A 21,024-nucleotide genomic window follows, 5' to 3' on the forward strand; every position below is an offset into this window, starting at 1 on the left:
ATGCTTAACAACAAGTTTAACAGCTTTATTTTTTGTTGTAGTAAGTATTGCTCATTAAATAAACTGTCAAATATAGCAATTTTATTCCAAGAACCTTAGTTTTTAATTATACTGGAAAATGAATGATATATTTTTTTCTAATTCAACCTAAAACGAGGTTTCTAACAACCGAAAATACTTTAAAGAAAGCAGACATGAATTGGTCTGCTAATGAAAGCTCAAGAAGTAGACTATAGGACTAATCTTTGGATGAAAGCTTTGGAGCCTAGAGAAAATGCAAAAAGCTTACCTTTTATTATAAAGAATTCTTCTGGCTCAGTTGATTGCTTACTAAAAGGCTTCATCATCCAAGCCTCTAGTCTAAAAGCCCCATCCCCAAGAAGATGAAATGGAATCTTGACACCATTCAAATACCTTGAATAGCTTGGAAAGAGAGTGCCATACATAGCTTTTTGGTAAATACTGGTGGACATAAATGCACCAGCATCACTACATCTACCTAGTATGCCTGCTTTAGCATACAAACATTGGTACTTGGCATCTGATATCACAAGCATATTCACACTATACCAGCCCTTAAAATTATAATAGTCACTTTGATATCTTTTGGGAGGGTGGAAAGGGACATGGCAACCGTCTATAGCCCCAATAGTCATAGGAAATCCTCAAAGTTCATCAAATTCCTTTTCTTTTACCATTAATTGTTCCAAGCTGGTAGGCCATTTGATTAATTCTGGCAGAATAACTCTCAGTGCCGCATCTATAAAATCATGAAAGCACTTCCCAACAGTACTCCTTCCCAAGCCAAATAGTGAGCCTGTTGTTTTATAATCACTGTTTGTTGCTAAAATATAGATGGCAACAACAACTTTCTTGTCCACTCTAATTGCTGGCCTGAATTTTGTGTCATTTGTTTGTATAGCATTTTCTACTTTATTCACAATCCAATAAAAGATGTCCCAGTTCATTCTGAAGTAATTGTAGAACTCAGCATTGGTGTACCTTTCACGAATATTATCCCACCAAGCGTGAGTTTGGGGCATAACCCAAATTCTTTTAGAATAAAGCTCCCTCCTTAGCCTTTGCAGCTCCATGAGCTGTGAATTTACATTAGCTCTCCTCCTTCTAGACCTTGATAAATTAATGAAGATCGAGTTTGTTATCAGAGATAGACTCTGCAACAAGATCATTAATTCTAAATTTGATTGAACAAGACGCATCTGAAGCATATCCATTGTGTTTTTTGTACACCCACGAACCTGTTGTTTAAATATTTTGCCGAATAACCGCAAATGGAGATGACAATGATTGCGGATTCGGTATTCTGGCAGATTTGCAGAATCTGCCAAATGGAGACGCGCTTTGAGGAATTCCTCTATGTATTTTCCAGCATTATTTTGAGGTGAATAACCCCAGATACAACTATGGGCATTGAAGTCCCCAACAACCACTAGATTTGAATTTGAGAAATTATTAGAAATAAAATTGAAAATATCATGTCCATTGTTATTGCCATTTGGATTATATAAATTAATAACAGTGACCTCCATGTTTGCCAGCCACAGCTTTACACCAATTGCATCAATGTCATGACTGAAATCAGGGAGGCTTATACCACAGAATTTGAGGTGAAATCGTACAAGGATGGCAACTCCACCACCAATTCTATTGGAAGATCTGTCTTTTCTTAGGACATCATAACCAGGAATTTTTAGATTAACTGATGAGTTTAAATGGGTTTCTTGGAGGCATAGTATGTCTATGTTGTGTGAAAATGTATACTTAAGAAGGTCAGTGATTTTATAGTCATTTAATGATCTCACATTCCATTGCAAAATTGAGGAGGATAGAGGTAACTGAGGGTTAGCCATTGATAGATAGATTTAGTTTACTGAGTATAGTGCTGAAATTTGTGTTGGCTGTGTCCTTAAGATTTTTTGGGAAGTAGGTATTAGCCATCTCTTCTAGAATTGAGGATTTTTGGTCTTCTGTGAGGGATGTTCTGGAGAGTGAGTTGAAGTTGAATATGTAGAGGCATAAGTTTGTAAGTAGATTTGGATTTTCTTCTGATATTTCCTTTGGCGATTTTGATGAGGTTGGTTTTGCAGGTTTACTTATAGAAGATTCAGGGTCTTGGTCTCTGGCTGGAAGGGGGGGAAAGTCTAAGGTCTTGATTCCAGGGAATGTTTTTTATGGATGGGTCCTTGTAGCTTTTTGCTGTAGAGTTTTTTGATTAGGTTGGGTTTTTGGTTCAGAGAATTCAGGTGCATCTGCATTGTGCACCATGAGTTTAATTTTTGCAAACTGAAATGGGATGTTTTCTTTTTCAGACAACCTGAGAGCTATTGATCTTGCCTTGTATTTTGGGCATACAGATCTGTTGTCAGAAGAATGGGGACCTTTGCAATTAATGTATGATAATTTCTTGTTTGCACAGTTTGCTGTGTTTGGAGGATGGATGTTTTGGCATAGGTTGCACCTCTTCAGGTTTGTTTTGCAGTGTTGTTTTGTGTGACCCATTATCAGACATATTTCACACTGTATTGGCTTAGCCTTGTACTCTTTGTAGGGCTTTATCTGGCCAAATAGGGATATAGGTTCACTGAAGTTCTCTAGGGTGGATTCCATGGTGAAAAGGTAGGATTTAGATGTGTATATGCCATCATTGTTGGGTTTTCCAAGTCTGGTGACTTTTGATACTGATATTTTTTGGCCTTTGCAGTTCATAAGGCCATCCTTTAATTCAGTTTCAGGAATACCATTAGGGATATTGTATATGACAATTTTTGTTTGGGCAGGGGGAGGGCGAATCCATTGCTTTGAATGGACCTTAATGCCTCCAAGGAAGTTAAGTGACAAAAGAGTTGTTTTTGCATTTTCAAAGCCTGCTTGAATAGATATTAAGATTGAACCATCTCTGTTGATGTTGAGGTTGAAGTTAATTTTCAGGATTTTGAAGAGCTCAAGTCTAATTGTTTGGATGTTTTTTATTTGGAACATGGTTTCAGGAGAGGTAGGCAAAATGTGGATGAAGTGCTCTTCTTCCAAAAAAGATGTGGGTGTAGTAGAAACTGTCTTTAATGGGGAGAAACTGGTGTACCGTTTTCTCTTGGATCTTTTAGGAGTGACTGTTTTGAAGCCATCATCATGGAGATTTGAGTCCTCAGAGTGGACAGTGACCATGGTTTCATTGGAGTCTGAGTCCTCAGAAAGGTCACTTGGTAATGGGGAGATGGTGCATAGCATTTGGTTATTGGTATCTCCCTTCTCAGGGGTAATTTCATTGGGATCATGGTTGAGATTCTTTTTTTTGGATTACTTCAAGTACACCCGTTTCTTCTGAAAATATATAGTTGCCAAAAACACAGTTGCCAAAAATAGCCAAATATTATATTTTTCTATTACAGGCCTCCCGCTAGACTTTTTGTGAAAAATATGAACTTTATGAACTTTTGACCACAAAAATATGAACTTTATGAACTTTTGATTACGCTTTTTATGAACCAATTATGAATCTAAATTTACGATATATGCACCTCAAAAAATATCCGTGGACACAAAAAGCGGCAGTTGGTGTTTTCGTCATTAGTGCACATATTCTTCTTGTTTTTTGTTGTTGTTTTTAGTTCACAAGTTTTTGTATACAACAGTACGAAATACACCCCTACAAAATAATCTACTCTACTTGTTCCTTTTGGTAAAATATGACAAAATTGAGGACGACTTTTGTTTGTTTACCCTGCTCTGTATCAGATAAAACCAATCTGGCTACCTTATCTTCTTCGTGCATCTTCCAGCTCAAAGCCTCGATCACATTTTGTGCAAGGCTTATTTCTACAAAGACTTTGACATCTAAAGTTTTTCAGCTTCTCATTAGCTTCTTGAAGAAGCCTTTCTGCTACTTGTCTCTTCTCCTTTTCAACTGACTTCTTCTGAATCAAATCTATTTTTCCGGGTGTTTAATGATCTTCTTCTCAGATAACATCCTCTTTTTTTCCTCTTCTTCTTCTTTCCTAATGGACTCCTCTTCGCCTGTCTAGATTGCTTAATTTCCAGGTACAGTTTATAGCTCTGGCACGTATTTCGCCCCAAATTCAGCAGCTCTCTGGTAATAGGGACTAACTCCGGCCTGTTCTCAAACTTCTTTAGAGCGTCAGAGACTATCAGTCTAGCATTGAGCATTTTCACATTCATTGATGATTTTTCCTCAGTCATGATCCGTCCTGACCGGGAAAAATCACGTTCAATGTCAGCGTTCCCATGCAACATGCAGAGAGCTGCTTTTACTGTCTTTGAAAATAGGGGATATTTTGTCTGTCCTTGATAGTTTTTCAGACTAAAAACTGAGTTCGATAAAACATCAATCCTTGATGAAGTCATGTTCTTAGGCAAACATGGTTCCAGCTGGAGCAAGCTTCATTCGTTGCTGGCAGCTTCAGTATTCACACGGAAAGGTATAAATCCAACGATTTTCCCAAAGTTGCTTGTTCTTGTCTCCGGATTTGAATCATCCAGCCGCAGGCACCAGAAATGCTGAAGGCCACTTTGACCTAGTGATTTCTCTTTAATATGGCGGCAAGCGGCCAGATAAGCAGTTCTGGCACTACTCCTGAAGTTCAGAGCATCAACTTTGTACCTTCGACAGGCATTCTTCCATGACGTCACTACATGCCACTTTATTGGATGGAAGAAAATCCCCATTTGAATTGGAGAGATCAGAAAAAGTATTTTTTTTCCTCCTGAATATCAGTCCAAGCATTTTGCTTGACAAAACGGCTGGTGATCATCACTATTAGTCGACGCATTTCGTCATACAGAATGTGGATAGGTGGTTCTTCATGTTAAAACAACTCCGTGAACTGAGCAAATAGCTTTCCGAAAGATATGACAAAGAGGTCTAATGGTTTGGTTGTGTTACACTTGAGACTGCTAGATATCTCTCTGTATCCGCTGGACTTCATCAATTTTGGTCTTTTCTTAGGAATGAATTTCAGGAAATATTCATTTAGAGCATCCTATTGATCATCAAGTCTCTCAGCTGAAACAACGATAGTTAGTCATTGACTTGGAACACATTTCAGAAAACAATATGGAGGAAGCTCCATATCTTCACAAAACATGCAGTGTTACAGTTTGAAACGTTTTAAATAAAACTCTTGCACATTTGCTTTGCTTGTCCTTTATAAGGAAAAACACAGCAACCGCAAGTACTTTCCAGCTGATGGCAAGAAAAATATGAACTTTATGAAGCTTTTTTCTAAATTATGAACCATTTAGAACCTCAGTTAAAATTATGAATTTTTTCGATAATTATGAACCCAGTGGGAGGCCCGGGATTCTCATGGGAATTTTCGCTTGCAGTGATCTATTCTATTCTAAGCTTGATAGTTATGAAGAAAAAACCATGGCAAAATTCTGTTTGTGATTTTCTAATCATGTAGTTCTTTTTTATAATGGGTCTACCCGATTTGAAAAAAAAGGTGTTCAAGTTCACTGGCATTTTTCTAATCATATAGTTCTTTTTTTATAATGGGTCTACCTGATTTGAAAAAAAAGGTGCTCAAATTCATTGGTATTTTAAATTTATTCTGTATCTGCCTTTTTCTTGTAAGTTCTTGACTATTCTAGAACGTTTTAGTTTGCATCCCCTTTTGGACAGAACTACAATCAAAGTGGAAACCAGACAAACTCAAATGATATATATGACATATCACATATCACAAACTTGTATGACATATCACCTCGTATTACTTCTTTAGCATCTGAATTATAGGCACTGTGATTGTATATATTTACTCAATTATACAGTCATGCTACTGTTACTTGTTACTATATCTGACATTTTGTATCAAACTTCGGCCAAAAACCCTTCATTAAGCTGTTCTTGACAAGATGATCAAAAGTGCAATGTTTGCTCATTTGCACTCTGGTTCTCCTGGTCTACAATGTCCTAGCAAACAGATTTTTGCAATTATCCCAGAAGTTTTAAAATATAAGATGAGATTTATTTCCGAAAAATGATTGGATCACAGTCTTGCATGAGCCAAATTTGCACAGTTCAGAGTCAATAACAGAGCAAAAAAAACAGATGTAATAAGGTTGGTCCGAAAATTTATAGATATAATACTACTCACATTTGTATTAAAAGAGGTAATAGAAGGGATGGGAAGTGAATTTTATACACATTAAATACTTTACCTTGTTGATTATCTGCTTTTTTGTCTACTCCAAGCACAACATATAAGTCCTTTGAATCAAACAGTTCTTGACATAGCTCAAGAAAAGATGGCATAGCTTTAGCTTCTAAAAAAAAAAAGAATACTTATGATATAACCAAAATTATTTTTTTAAGAAAACAAACTAAAATTTTCCAGCTTGAAAACAATAGAGATTGACAGGTTCAGACATTAAAGACGTGTTTTTTAGCTAGCGTTTTTCCTTCTTCAAAATTTTTTAGAGGTCTTAGGAGACACAGTTACATCAGATTAGGGCCAAAAGAGAATCCTATAAATCTCCTTTTTTAGAAAGCAAACAAATATTTTTGTCCTTGCAAAATACAGCATAACAAAAAAGACATATTAATTGTTAATCTTCCCAGAATATTTGTGCCTTTCAAAAGATACTTTGCAGAAAACTGTCTATTTTTTTATTGTTCACTTTCCTTAATGCAAATTTGTCAAGGAAAAAAAAACGGCTTTGGAATATACTGCAGTGTAAAGTTTCATGAGAAATTTTGTTACTAGCACAACAATTATTAGCTTTTCAGGGGCTACTGATGATTTTTTTTTTTGGCATTCAACTTTATCCTTAAATTCCCTTAAATTGCAGCTAGGAGTAATCTAAGGATTTCTCCTTGTAGAGCTCCGGAATGATGACTAGTTGTATGTAAGAATCACTCGTGACCAGGTGCTGCTCCATCATCGATAGCATCCCAATTGAATTTACACTCTTTGGAGGACCATTCAGCATCTAGCCTTCGTTTGAAAACATCAACAGATTCAGCAGTAACTTTTTCATTAAATAATTTGTTCCAATTGTTGGCAATATATGTAGAGAAGAACTGATTGCAGACACTAGATATTATAAACTGTTTAACAAGTTTCAGGTGGTGACCTTTAATTCTTAAATTGGTGCTAATAACAGGGATTAAAGCTGGTAGAATGTCAACCCTCAATAACTTAAAGGCTAAAATGGCATCCCCTCTATTTCTCCTGCTTACAAGTGTAGGGAGATTCAACTTTGATAGTCTTGCAGGATAGGATAGCTCTTGCATGCCAGATATCACTTTAGTGGCATGTCTCTGCACATCTTCAAGAAGTTTTATATTTTTTTTTAAATATGGAGAGGCAAGTTACATTCCAACTTCAAGCTTAGGACGCACAAGTCCCTTATAAAGAAGACTGATGACTTTAAAAGAACGAGTGGAAATGGTACGCTTAATCAAACCCAAGGTTGAACTAGCCCCAGCAGGAGACCTCTTAGCATGTGTGTTGAATTTTAATTCATTGTCAATAGTGACACCAAGATCTTGCTCATTATTTACTGAGGAGAGTGGGTGGCCTAAGAAAAAATAAGAGCTGCAAGGATTCAGTTCGTCAAAGTGAATTATATGGCACATGGCAACTCTGACTTCAAGAAGCCAGGCATCAGCCCATTGACCCAGCAGTTGAAGATTATTTTGTTGCAGGGCATGATCTTTACAGGACAAAGCTGGCCCAAGAAGCTTCAGGTCATCTGCATAAAGAGTTGAATTACTGCTGATAATGGAAGGAACATCACTGATGAAAATATTAAATAATGTAGGACCCAAGACACTTCCCTGAGGAGCTCCACTCAGAACACATGTTGAGGAAGAAAGAACACAATCTCCAGAGTCATCAAACAACTGAACACATTGGTTTTGTGAGTAAAGAAAATAAAGGATCCAGAGCGGGGATTACTCTTTGAGCGTAACTACATGCAATTTAATTGCAAGTCGATTGTGACACACTTTGTCAAAAGCTTTAGAAAAGTCAAGAAGAATCATATCAGCAGGCACCCCAATATCAAGCAACTTGGTGATTTGATCATATGATTCAAGGAGATTGGTGTCAACAGATCTTCCAGAACGAAAGCCATGTTATGAACTGTGTAAAACATTATTTACTTCAAGGTGTTTAACAACTGCAGAATTGATTATTCTTTCAAGAACCTTAACAACTGCTGATGTCATGCTGATGGGTCGATAATTTTCAGCAAGGTCCTTTCTACCTTTTTTAAAAATAGAAATAATATGTGCAATTTTCCAATCCTGAGGTAGTCTAGGAAGATTTAATGATAATTTGAACAGCATGGAAAGAGGTTGACACAAAACTGTACAACATTCGTGTAGGATGCGTGGGTGAATGCCGTCTGGGCCAGCAGATTTATTCAGTTTGAGGGATGTCAGTTCCTTTAGAACCAAACCTTTGAAGGGGAGAGGGGTAAAAACATACCAGGGGATATCTCATTTGTCAAAAGATACATTTTTGATGATAAAATTCTAGAACATTGTCTTTTTACTATCTAGGAGGGTAGCTGAGTTAGGTAAAGAAAGCTCAGAAATGGATCCAGAGCCTAATTTATGCCCTGGAAAGGTACTTTTAAGCTCCTAGATAAAGTTTTTATCCATTTCTAAGGTTAAGCAGATTGTAATACTTGTCTTAACTTTAGCAAAAAAATTTTCCTTAATTTGGGTTTGAGCTACCTCTTTCTTTATAATTTTTTTAGGATTTTCTTGAAAACTGTTAGGTTTTTTGTCAGTGTCAGGTATAAAATCAACAAGTCTTTAAAATCTTATAAAATAAGATTTAGCAAAGGTATGAGGCTTACAACACTTTCCTTGGACCTTGTTTCTGCTCTAAATCTACTTCTTTTTTGCAAAGCTTGTCCAAGTTCACCAAAGGCCAGTGTCCTTTGTTAGAGAAAGGAGCAGAGGTGGACGCTTCAAATAGCAGTACTTCTCAAATACAGGACACACAAAAGAAAGACTGCATTGAAATCTCAAAGCCGGTATTGATAAACAGGTTTCCACTACATAGTGGATATTGCTCAGTCCATGACATATTTAAGTGTTAGTCTTTTGGGGTTTAGGGGGACTAAAAGGTAGCTAGGTTAGGTTAGAATAGGCTGAATATTTAATATATGCTATGCTTTACCCTCAATCCCACTAATTTTCAAATATATAGCCTAGATTTTCTCATGAGCTATTATATTTTCATTATATTTTTTTTTATTTCCTTAGCGTTAACCAAATTTCCCTTCTCGCATGTGTCCTGTATTTCAGAAGAGTATCCAAATAGCTTTCTGGTGTAAGAGATAAGAGAGATATTTTATTTCAAAAAAATCGCTATCACAAGCCCACAAAGGGCCGAATTCGGACTTTGGAGTCGATAATATAAATGGTTACACTAAAAATGCAAAGAACAACAACAAAATAGAGAGCACCATAATGAACAATCCTTTAAAAGTCAATAATTAAAACAGTAAAAAGTCAATTAAAAAATTAAAAAGATAAAACTGGTCAAACTAAACTTAGAGCGAGACATAAATGCATTAAAAACTAGTCAAACTAAACTTAGAGAGAGACATAAATGCATTTAAATTAAAAGGGATACTAAGAAAATGTAAATAATTCAACTACATTAAATAAATAAAATAGTTAAAAACAATAAAAACTGGTCAAAAAAAAAAAAAAAACAAGGGGGGGGGGGGCAAGCAAAGGAGTGCAAGAACCTGGGCAGTACCATCAACTAATAAACAAAAAAGAGGGGGGGGGGAAGAAACTAATGAGATATTTTATTTATTTTTTCTGTAATGAAGGGGATAAAAGTTATTTCGTATCTGGAAGTAACGCAGCGAATGGGGGACAAAGCAGGGATGGGCTCAGAAACAGTTCGAGGCGGCCGTAATCTGGATGGGGAGTGACATTTGGGGAAAATACTTGCCGTCCGAGGGTTTGTTATGGCATTTTTTGCAAAACGGAGACACAACGAAACACTCCTTTGCTCCAGGGTTTTCAGAATAGCTTTTTTTAGGAGCAGAGAGTATGGCACCTTGCCTTCTTTGAAAATTAGTTGCAAAGCCCCTTTTTTAATTGATATAATGTTTTCCGAATCTTTATGAGAGATATCTGGCCGCCAAAGTGGACAAGCATATTCTAGCTGGGGACAGTCAAAAGACGTATAAATTTGAAAGGAATGAGAAGGGAGGACTCCGACTTTATGTGGAAGCTGAAGGAGGATAATAGATACATTAGCTCTATGGAGAATATCTTTACTGTGGATATGCCATTTTAAATTTGAAGAAATTGTGACGCCAAGTAGTTTAAATGAGGACACAGAAATTTTAGGAGGGATAGGATTAAGAAAATAGGGCGAGGATTTGAAGAAACAAATGGGCATTATCATGGACTTAGAGGCGTTTACTGTCATGTCTAAGTCTAAGGCCTCGTCTCCAATTTCAATGAGGATAATCATAGGGTCTCTTATTAAATTTATGAAGCAAGTTTCAACAACCTTTAGGTCATCAACAAATTTCCATCGGTCAGGAAATTCCCTTGTGAGGCTGTTGATCATTACTGAAAAAAGGAGGGGACCTAGGAGAGTACCTTGGGGTATGCTATTGTGGACAGGTAGAGGATTTGAATAATGGTTTTGGTATTTGACAACTTGCGATCTATTTGTTAAGAAGGAGGCAACTAATTTCACCAGTAAGGGATCAATGTTGAACTTGTTGACAAGTTTATCAATTAAAATATTGTGGTTAACAAGGTCGAATGCTTTCTGAAGGTCAATGGAAATTAAATTTAGCCAGGAATTAGGCTTTTCAAGGGTTTTCCCGATGTGATCAATAAGAAAAACGAGGTAATGGGAAGTACAGGTGGATTTTAGGTTCCTAAATTGTTTCAAGTCAGTAAGAGGTAGGATTTTTTCCTTTAGCCAATCTACAAGTAATCCTTCATAAAGTTTCGAGAAAATAGGAGTAAGATTTATAGGCCGAACGCCTTCAAAACCAGGCTTTCCGTTTTTCTTTTTCAAAGGGGCTATGAAATCCTGTTTACAAATTGTAGGAATTTGCCCAGAATCAGTATTTTTGTTAAACAGGAAAGACAAAGGCTTAGACAAGAAATCACCTAAGGCACTAATAAGAGGAAAGGGGATATCCAAAAGGACAAATACTTGTTTTTCTTAGTTTTTGAATTCTTCTTTCTATCTCAGACAGGGAAACAGTGGGTAAAGAAGGGAAAGGGCTCCTGATGGTAATTGGTCGGACAGTGGTGGAAGGCTCTGGACACTGGAAGTGAGGAATTTATTGAGATTATTGGCAGTAATATCAGGGGACTCGGGTAGATTGAAGTTAAGCTGTTCAAACCTCATGCCACATAGATTTTTAACCTCAGAATACCAGTTTTTTGGTTTATTAGTGAACAATACTTCGACCTTATTTTTTAGTAAGATCGTGCCAATTTGCGAACTTCTCTTTTAATTGATTTTCTTAGTTTATTGGCTTTATCTGGTCTATCATTTTTGAAAAGCTTCAATTTGGTTCTAATTAGTGTTTTTATAGTTTGGTTAATAAAGGGTTTATCACTGGAGCACCTTTTTAATTTTTTTTTCAGGGAAACAAATTTGATATTTGTCAATTAGCTTTTTGTGGAACAAAGTCATTTTCTCATCAAGATTTTTTAAACTATAAACATCGGACCAATCTTCAGTATTCAGCCACATAACAAAAGAAAGAATAAAAGAATTTCGAAGAGTGCAATAACTGCCATAAGTTATTGAGAAAGAATTCTTAAAATTTGAGGTGGGGGATAAAAGACTTAAAAGATGATAACTCCCACCTCATGGAGGCAAAGCTGAGGAAGGGTTGTAAAAATTATACATAGTAGTTAAAATAACATCAAGAGAGGTATTTCCCCGAGTCGTTGGGATTTTTAAAAATTGCTTAAATTTTATTGAGGTACAAAAAAAAAACAATTTAAGGTCATTTGGATCGCCAACTAAAAAAAAACCAGCATTGGGGTATTTAGAAATAACAAAATCAGCACTTGTCTGCAATTGCTGGATGGATTTACGTTTTGGCTCGATATTTTGATTTGGGGAGTAATAGAAAACAGCTATTGCAATAATATTAAATGGACGAGGAAGAACTTTTGGTCTAATACTTAGCCAGAGGATTTCATCATACTCGGATAAACTAGTTACTCAAACCAGCTTTGGGTAAAGGTTACTCTTAGTAAAGAACAAAACACCGCCACCTTTTTTTCCAAGTGGGTGGTCTAAAGGACAGAGCTTAATAAACTCTGCATAATTTGCCAGGCGCAGAGACCCTGGGTCATGGGACTGTACAGTTTAGGCTCTGAATACATTCCTGAAATTATTATTTCATCTATTTAACTCAACTATTTCCCAAGACAAAAGGAGGTCATCATTGACAAATTTACCCTTTGACTCAAAACTTCAGAGTGGACTCTGCCCCAGTAACATTCTATATGAGGGGGTTATAGCCATCTTGGAAGATATTTTTATTAGAAGAATGAAAATTTTAGGAATAAACTCAGAGCATAAATTACATACTATAAAAGAGTTTTCGAGACCATATTTCAACTCTTTCCCTATTTCTAAGGATTATAAAGTTTAGTACCTGTCTTAATCCTGGAAAAATGTTTTCTCTTAGTATTGGTTTGATTCTACATTTCTTTTACAGTAAGTATTTTAAAAATTTTGAGTTGAAAAATTTTCTTGTGCAACTTGAAAAAAAAAATTCAGTAAGTGAAATCTTGAAGTTCTTTACAATAAACTCAGTTGAAGAGAAGTGTTACTTCAGTTGGAATTAATCAAGATGTTGGCTTTCTGTTGGTATATTCTTCAATTTGGCCATTCACCATCTACTGATAGAGAAGCAATTTTTCCTAGCATATTCCCTAGATAGTACTTTGGGACATTTGGTTTGGGATATCCTGTAACACATTGTGTACATTGAGTCCCAGGATACCCAATATTTACAGGTTGGGTTAAGGTCATATGGACAATGACCAGACTTATTTTCTGCATAAGATCTACTCAAAATTATTGAAACTGTAGTAAAACTTTGATTTGTTCACAATTTGCCATTCTTCTCTTTTTCATACTGTCAACTCTTATTTTTTTCAGGATGCCAAAAAATAGGACCATCATTGCATGCTTGGGAGGCAGAAGATCATGAAGAATGCAATTTCTCCTTGTCTAGATAGGATGCCACTCCAAGCAGCTGCAGAAATTTATAATATAAAAAAAAAACTCATTCAGCAAATATCCTAAAGCATATTGTGATACAACAGATGAAAAAAAAAATGCAATTTTCTTTCATACTGGACTAGGACAACAGACGGGTGTTTCCAAGTGAACAAGAAACATGTATTGAGCATTACCTTCAGCAGGCTGCAAGAATGCAGTATGGTTTTACTAATAAGAAAGCCAAAGAACTTGCATGGCAATCAGCTCAGAGGAATTCTAATGCAATGAAAACACAATGGGATGAAGAAAAAGTTACTGGTGAAGTGGTTGAAATATTTTCATCAAAGATATCCCTCTATCTCACTGCATTGACTAGAACCTACCAGCATATCTAGAAACCAAGGGTTCAATTGGCAGGCTATTCATGTATTTACAACAGCCTTTGTAAGCTGTACATCAAAGTCCAGTTTTTTGGCTAGTTGTATTTTTAACATGGATGAGACATATTTTACAAATGGCCAAAAACTGTCTAGTCCCAGGAGTGCCAAACAGCTTGGTGGGACAACTTCACAAGAAAGGAAGAAGCTGGTAACAATGGTTTGAAAAGTAAGCACTATGGGCAGATTCATTCCAGCTTTCTTCACCTTCCTGAAGGGTTGTTTTTGTCTCAGGCTTCTTGATTGAGCTTGTCCAGGAACTACTGTTGTTGCAAGTGTGAAGCCTAGTAATGCCTAGATGACAAAGAACTTGTTCATGCTGTACTTGGAGCATTTCAATTCACATGTGCATCCACTCCTAAGTAAGCCTGTCTTACTTCTGATGGGTAACCATGAGAGCTGCACAAGCTGTGATGTAGCATCATATGCTAAAGGAGTGTGAATACATCTACTTTCCCCTCCACAACATATCTTCAAAACTGCAATCTGTATTGATGGAATTGAAAACTCCAACCTGAACTGCATTGATGTTTGGCAAGATACTTCAATTTGGAGTAATGGTGAGGCCAACGATGGTCTCCTCACATGAAAAGGCTAACACAAATGATTGTTAAAAGCAAAATAGTTCACAAAGACACTGAAATTTCATTGTGGGTGAATATAACCCAGCAGTTAATTTTTTATGAGAATTTTAGAAATAAATTTCAACTTAAATTGTATCCTGTTTTCAAATAGTCTTTTTGCAATAATTGTTTTCCTAAATAGGCTAACATGCATATGAACTTAACTTGATTCTATGCTATACAAAGTCTGGGCTGTCCAATTAAAAAAAGTGTATAATGTTAACCGTTGTCCAAAACATTGGCTGTTAAGGGTGGTTATTAGAATGGTCACAGGCCCTCTTTGGCAAAGGGCCCTCACTCTAATCAAAGAAATTGCTAGCAATTGGTTTAAGTTAAATGCTAGCAGAACGTAATATTAATTGCAATGTTAAGTTTCCAAATATAAATCTCATTACCATCAAAATAGGAATCTCCTTGTTCCTAATTTAGTGCATCATACATACCAGGAGAAAACCAAAAGAGACATCTGTGTGACTTTATTTATATTGCTTTGCAACAAAATGAGATATTAAAGTCTTCTGTATGACTTTATTAAGGTTGCTCCATAAGAGTACAAGATATAAAAGTCATCTGTATGACTTTTTATTGTTTTCTCTACATAGAAGTGGGGAAGTATAATGTTTATTTTGTATAACATTTTATAGTGCATCATCTCATGCTCTTTATGTTAAAGTTTGACTTTTTGTCCCAATTCTTTAAGAACAACTCCTAAAAGACAAGGGCTGTTTCATTAGAATATGAAGCTTTTTTAAAGTACCAAAAACTTTAGAGCAACAAGCAAAAGGGGGAGGAGGGGGCAGACCCTTTCATATATGGAATAATTTCTGTTCATTTTAGTTTGATGTTGCTCCTTATTTTCAGTTGAATTTTTATTTTAATTTAATCTACAAGTAAGTGTTTGATAAGAAACTTTATCACCACAGATATTGTTTGGCCTGGGAATATGTGAATGGTTGTATCTGCACATTGTGTACAGGAGGAAGGAAGGTAAGTCAGGATAGGGCTGTATCTATGCATTATGGATGGAGGATTCCTATTTTGACAGTAGCAAGCACTATATCTGGAAACTATAGCCTATCTATCTTTTAGGAAGGCAAGCATATTAATATTTCAACTGATATTAAGCAATGCTAAAATTTATATTAAATTATTAGCTAATAATTTATGTGATTAGAATGAAAAGGATGCCCACTGACCAAAGAAGGTGTGTTCCAATGACCTCCCCTAATGGCTGATGTTTTTGGATGATGGTTAGACATCCAACACTTTTTTGAAATGGCACTGAAAGTACATATACATCAAAATAGGATAATTGGTATTTCCAAAAAGAGGTCAGTAAATTTCTACCAAATCATATTGTTGACTTATGCATAAAGTGAATATACCGCTCAATGCCTTTTTTTATGCTGATTACAAATATAGTAATCATTTCTATCAGAAATGAATTTCAGCCCCCCCCCTTATATATGCCAATTCAGGGTATATATTTACCCTAACCTAACCCTGAATTGGCAAATATAGGGGGGGGGGGGCTGAAATTTATTTCCGATAGAAAAGATTATTATATTTGTAATCAGCATAAAAAAAAGGCATCAAATGGTGTCTTCACTTTATTCCTAACTTTATATTATTGATTTGGTAGAACTGTACCAAGAGGTCCTTATAGGTAAGTCAATAAACTAGTAATTTTAAGTGTTTGATCTTAAATAATTTTAATAATAGGCTAGACCTAGCCTAACCATATTGATGTGTAGCTTGGATTTTTAGCTATTCATTGATATATACAATTCTTCTCAATTTTTCTTTGGTAACAAGCTGTGAGGGTTTTAGTTTTACATAATTTTTGCTCAATTGGATACTGGTTCTTTACCCCTAGTCAAATGCTGCAAACCCCAGAATGACTAGATTTTAGGCTAAATGAAAAAAAAGGAATAGCCCACATAGTCTTTACTAGTTAATTGCCCCCAAGAGTAAGGCACTTTAAAAGCAGCTCCTTGTGAGAAATATTCTTCTAACCAGGTGAAATATCACCTTCTAGCCAACTCTTGTCTATATTAAAAATTCAAAATTTTTGGCACATACCGCAAACACGCAGCGTTTTTGACAGTTACAATATGATTAGCACAAATTGACCAAAAACATGTCACGAGTCACGGGAATATATTTTGGTTTTAGGACAAAATTTTGATCATGGATAAACAAATAAATGGATAAACTGAGATTTTATTAATAGCCCCTCTTACAGTATAAAATTGAACTATATAAACAAATATATAAGGTACTACTCTATTAGCTGGGACCCACGCAAGATAGATGATAAAAGAAACTAGTCAAACAGGTTTCTTTCAATGGACAATTCCTATGCTGGGGATTGCAAACACTGCGCAGTGTTATCACTGCGTTTACAATATTTAAACTTTCCTTTTTGCGGTTTAGGGGCAAGGAAGGTACCTAGGTTAGGTTACGTATTTAATATAAGTTATGCTTTACCCCCCCCCCCCTCAAGTGCAAATATAAAGCCCAAATATGTTTATAAACTATTATATTTTAATAATATTTTGTTTTATTTCATTAGCATTAACCTAACTTCACTTCTTGCTTGGGCCCCAGCTAATAGAACAGCGTCATATATAATTACCAGCATTGACATGATAGTGCCATTTTGGTATATTTCAAAAATTTTTGTAAAATGTGTTAGACCAGAGGTTCTCAAACAGTGAGCGGCAATTTCCTGGGGAGCCATGGTGTCAAAATAAGGTAGAGATCATTGGTTTCTTTCCAAGTGCTTGAATCTCTTCATTTTTTTTTTTGTTTGACCCGATAAGCCTTTGGGCTTGAAACCACAAACAAAATGTATTTAATACAGACGTCGAACTGAAACAATTTTTTGGTACCAATCAATTGGTGCTTGTGCTCGTCTATCCTCAGTTTCTCAAAATTCTAGCATAGATGACTTACCTCACTTAAGGCTCCTGCCACGTTGGGGGTGGCGTAGAGCGTCGCAACTCTTCTCGTCCAGGCTAACCGGTCGCCCGCTATTAATGGGGCCTCTTCGACAGCGATATTAGCTATCTCCAGGAATTTCTTGAGGCTATCCTTCCACTTTATTTAAGGTCTGCCCCTCTGGTAAGACAAGGCATGAACTTTATCGTCAAAATGATAGACTCTACGGGCTGGGGTTTTTGGCGGCATGCAGAGGAGGTTTCCGAAGCATCTGAGAATACGCTGTGCTGTTTGGTCGGAGAAAGACACTTAGGAGGTGAGTGCGAGCAACCTTGTGTTGCTTACAAGATCGTCCCATCGAAGTCCCTGAATCCGACGGTGCTGTTTCATCTGGCACACGTCTATCATGCTGAGGGTTGTTGATTTGAGAGGACAGGTTTCCGCTGCATAGAGGAGGACCAAGCCTACGGATGCGTTATAAATTCGCATCTTCGTCCGCCTAGACATATGTGGCATTCTCTAGAGATTGTTGAGCCTTCCGACGGTAGACGAGGCTTTTGAAACTCGGCTGCACACCTCTTCCTCTGTAGAGCCTTCATTAGACAGCACGGAGCCAAGATAAGTGAAGTTTTTACAACTTCAACAGGAGCTCCGCAAACAGTTATGTTCTCAGGGGGCGAGACTGGGCTTGGGGGCTCAATTGCCATTATCTTCGTCTTAAGCCAGTTTATTTTCAGCCCCACTTTTGCTGCCTCTTCCTGTAGAACTTCCAGAGCGTCAGTCAACTGGTCGATCGAGTCAGCAACAAGACCAAGATCATCTGCGAAGTCAGCGTCCGTCAGAACGCGATCTCCAAACTGCAGACCAAAGGGTAGGCGATTTGTTTTTCGTGTCATGACATGGTCTATCACGCAATTGAACAGTTGTGGGGCGGCGGCACACCCTTGTCGTACACCATTTTTGATGCCGAATGTCGTGCTCCGTTTGCCGTTGACTTGGACGAAACCCACGGTCTCTTCGTAAAGCTTTTCAAACAACTTGCAGTATTTGTCTGATAGAACAGTTGATCGAAGTATCAGACAGAGCGAGTTGCGATCCACCGAGTCAAACGCAGCCTTGAAGTCCACAAAGGCAACATATGCTTTCCTCCTGAATTCCTTCGTCTTCTCAATTAACTGGCGCATGGTAAAGATTTGTTCGACAGTGGATTTCTCGGGCATAAACCCCGCCTGCTGGACTCTCCTCTTTCTCCTGAGGATACTCGTGCATCTATCCAGCAGGGTCATAACAAAGAGCTTTCCAGGCACTGAAAGTAGCTTTATGCCTCTGTAGTTCGAACAGATGCTCTTGCTCCCATTTCTCTTCCATAAGGGCAGTATTATACCAGCTCGCCAGTCCTTTGGATCCATTCTGTGCGCCAAACCACAGAAAACAGCATATGAAGCCATAGAAGCATTGCCGGTCCAGCATTCTTCAGAAACTAAGCAGATATTCCACATACGCCTGCCGCTTTGTTGTTCTTCAAACGTTTTACTGCTGTGTAGATTTCTGATGACCTGAAAGGAGTTTCTGTGTCACTTGTCAGCAGTTCATGGGTCCTGGTGGCAAGGCTAATGTTCCTGGTCAGTCTGCGTTACGGCTTCGGCGTTGAGGAGGCCCGAGAAGTGGTCTTTCCATCGACTGACCTGGGCAGCTTCGTCACTGAGCGGCTGACCATCCACAGAGACAACACATGCAACCGAGGGGCTATGTCTCCTGTTAGATCACGGAGATGCTTATAAAGACTGCCAACGTCACCTTTCTTGGCTGCACCCTCTAGATCATGTGCCTTCCTTTCAACAAACAGTTTCTTGTCTCGCTGTATCAGTTTTTTGTAGACACCATTAATGCTTGGAGAGATGATCATGTCATAGATAAGTGTCGCCTGGTGTCTAGGTTCTATGAGATCCAGCGTATTCGACTGAATCCACGCTTTATTAGCACGCTTTTCCGTCAAACATTTGCTGTTGCTGGTTCCAAAATATTCTTTTTTGAACAAGAGCCATGCGTTTTCACAACTTTCAAATGGCAGGAGTGCGTCGAAGCGGTTCAAGACATCAATGGCATATTTCAACCGTATCTTCTGATCGCAGAGGCGAGAGACATCGATCTTGACTGGTCTTGGTTCTGAGCGATGGGCTTTGAGCCTTAGTCGATGTTAGCGACGACGAGGCGATGGTCAGTGCTGCCAATTTTAGCTGCCCTATACGTCCTGCAGTTACTAATCGAAGACCTCCATCTCTGTGACACGATGATGTAGTCGATCATTTTTTTAGTATGGCCGTCATTACTGTACCATGTATATTTGTGAATGTCCTTCCTTGCAAACATGGTATTCGTAATCACAAGGTTGTGCATGCTGCAGAGTTGTAGAAGCCTTAGACCATTGTCATTTAGGGAATCCGGAGTAACTGGTCCAATGACTTGTCGCCATAAGTTGTGGTTGTCGCTCACAGTTGCATTAAGGTCACCCAGGAGAATGACAATATCGTGCGGGGATATCTTAGACAATTCATTCATCAGGGCAGAGTAGAAAGTGTCCTTTGTTTCGGTGTCAGCTTCGTTTGTCGGGGCATAACAAACAAGACCGTCATTTTTCCTTGCTTGTGATTGAGTCAAGTATTAGCAATTGTATCCGAGACGGGAGTGAATGACAATAGACACTTCTTGGATTTGTCGTCAAGAACTAGCCCGACTTCGTTTTTTCTGGTGGTTGTACGACCAGACCAGAGAAGATGGTATCCCTCACTAATGCGATCATTTCCTATCCTGAATAGGTGGGTTTCTGTTATTCTAGCAATAGAGGTGTGGAGTCGCTTCAGTTCCATCGCCAGAAGCGTCTTAGCTCCGGGAAAATTTAATGTCAATACATTCCAGGTGGCAATTCGGAGGCCATCTTGGTCAATAAGATTCAAACTCTGGTCATTTCTCACTCCAGGGGCAAGCAAGGGTCGTGATGGGATAAAAGAAGGTTGGTCATCCAAGGCAGTTGCTAAGCTATTCGTTGCAATGGGTTTTCGGGTGAAGGGTTGCAAGCCGAACCGACCATAGGCCTGGATTCTGATTAGAGCTGGGATTTACCTGGATACTGAGAATCCCGGGGTAAGCTCCACCCACCTCATGAGGTTGAGGCCACCCTGATCGGAGCGTTTAGTTAGGGGAAACCCCGTATCCAGAGGTACGTGGTCAGCAGACATGGTCTGCATCATTCCGGACGAGCTATAGGCACCCGGATACCTGACCCTGTTTTTAACATTGTAAGATCGGGCAGATGTACATTTGTATTTTATACTTTTTGTATGTGCTTGAAACTGCCTATGCCCCCTTGGTCCATTGACATCTGTAAACACACCCTATTCTGTAGAGATTTTGCAGTCCCGCACCAATCCACCTTGTCTGAAACAGCTTGTGTGCAAGCGCAGCTTCATCGCCTACACTTTAGTGCCCTAGCAGAATTCCAATTCAATATGCTTCATTCCTTGTAACCATTTGTTACAAATAGCTCGTTATTGGTGTAATTAAAAAAAAAAAAAAATTTGTTTAACAAAATTTGAAGAAGTGAAGATCGGAAATGGGGTTTACTGAGGCAAAAAAAAATGTTGGATGAAAAAGCGAGTATTTTGGAAGGACAACCTCTTCTTCTCTTTAGTACTTTCAAAAATGAATCTGAAAAAAATTCCAAAAACATGGGGACGAGATCAGATCAAAAAAGAATATCCGAGACAACTCGGATATAACCAAACT

General features: G+C 37.7%; 2 protein-coding genes across 4 annotated transcripts in view; both read right to left on the reverse strand.

Moving 5' to 3' along the window:
- The window catches only part of LOC148948689 (dnaJ homolog subfamily C member 9), a 34,662-nt gene extending 18,292 nt beyond the window's left edge, over window positions 1–16,370 (reverse strand). Inside the window, exons 1-2 of one of the 3 annotated variants that reach the window (XM_089094051.1) lie at window positions 16,330–16,370; window positions 6,199–6,303 (exon numbers count right to left, since the gene is read on the reverse strand). In XM_089094051.1, the coding sequence (XP_088950177.1) occupies window positions 6,199–6,292 (94 nt within the window). In that variant the 5' untranslated portion in view covers window positions 6,293–6,303; window positions 16,330–16,370. Of the gene's footprint in view, window positions 1–6,198; window positions 6,304–16,238 lie in introns of all 3 variants that reach the window. The other 2 variants (XM_089094052.1, XM_089094053.1) reach the window with 2 other exon arrangements.
- Window positions 16,371–19,428: 3,058 nt separating this feature from the next.
- Window positions 19,429–19,800, reverse strand: LOC148948690 (protein CFDP2-like). Its single transcript, XM_089094995.1, has one exon. The coding sequence runs from the start codon at window positions 19,798–19,800 to the stop codon at window positions 19,429–19,431; it is 372 nt and encodes a 123-aa protein (XP_088951121.1).
- Between the last annotated feature and the right edge of the window lie 1,224 nt (window positions 19,801–21,024).

The sequence above is a fragment of the Artemia sp. Qi Xiang Cuo genome, chromosome 9 (genome assembly GCF_049724085.1).
Source record: "Artemia sp. Qi Xiang Cuo chromosome 9, ASM4972408v1, whole genome shotgun sequence".
Taxonomy (NCBI): domain Eukaryota; kingdom Metazoa; phylum Arthropoda; class Branchiopoda; order Anostraca; family Artemiidae; genus Artemia; species Artemia sp. Qi Xiang Cuo.

What these genes read in the sequence shown, in the direction of transcription:
- LOC148948690 (XM_089094995.1), bottom strand. Translation starts at nt 19,800, where the DNA reads ATGAATGAATTGTCTAAGATATCCCCGCACGATATTGTCATTCTCCTG.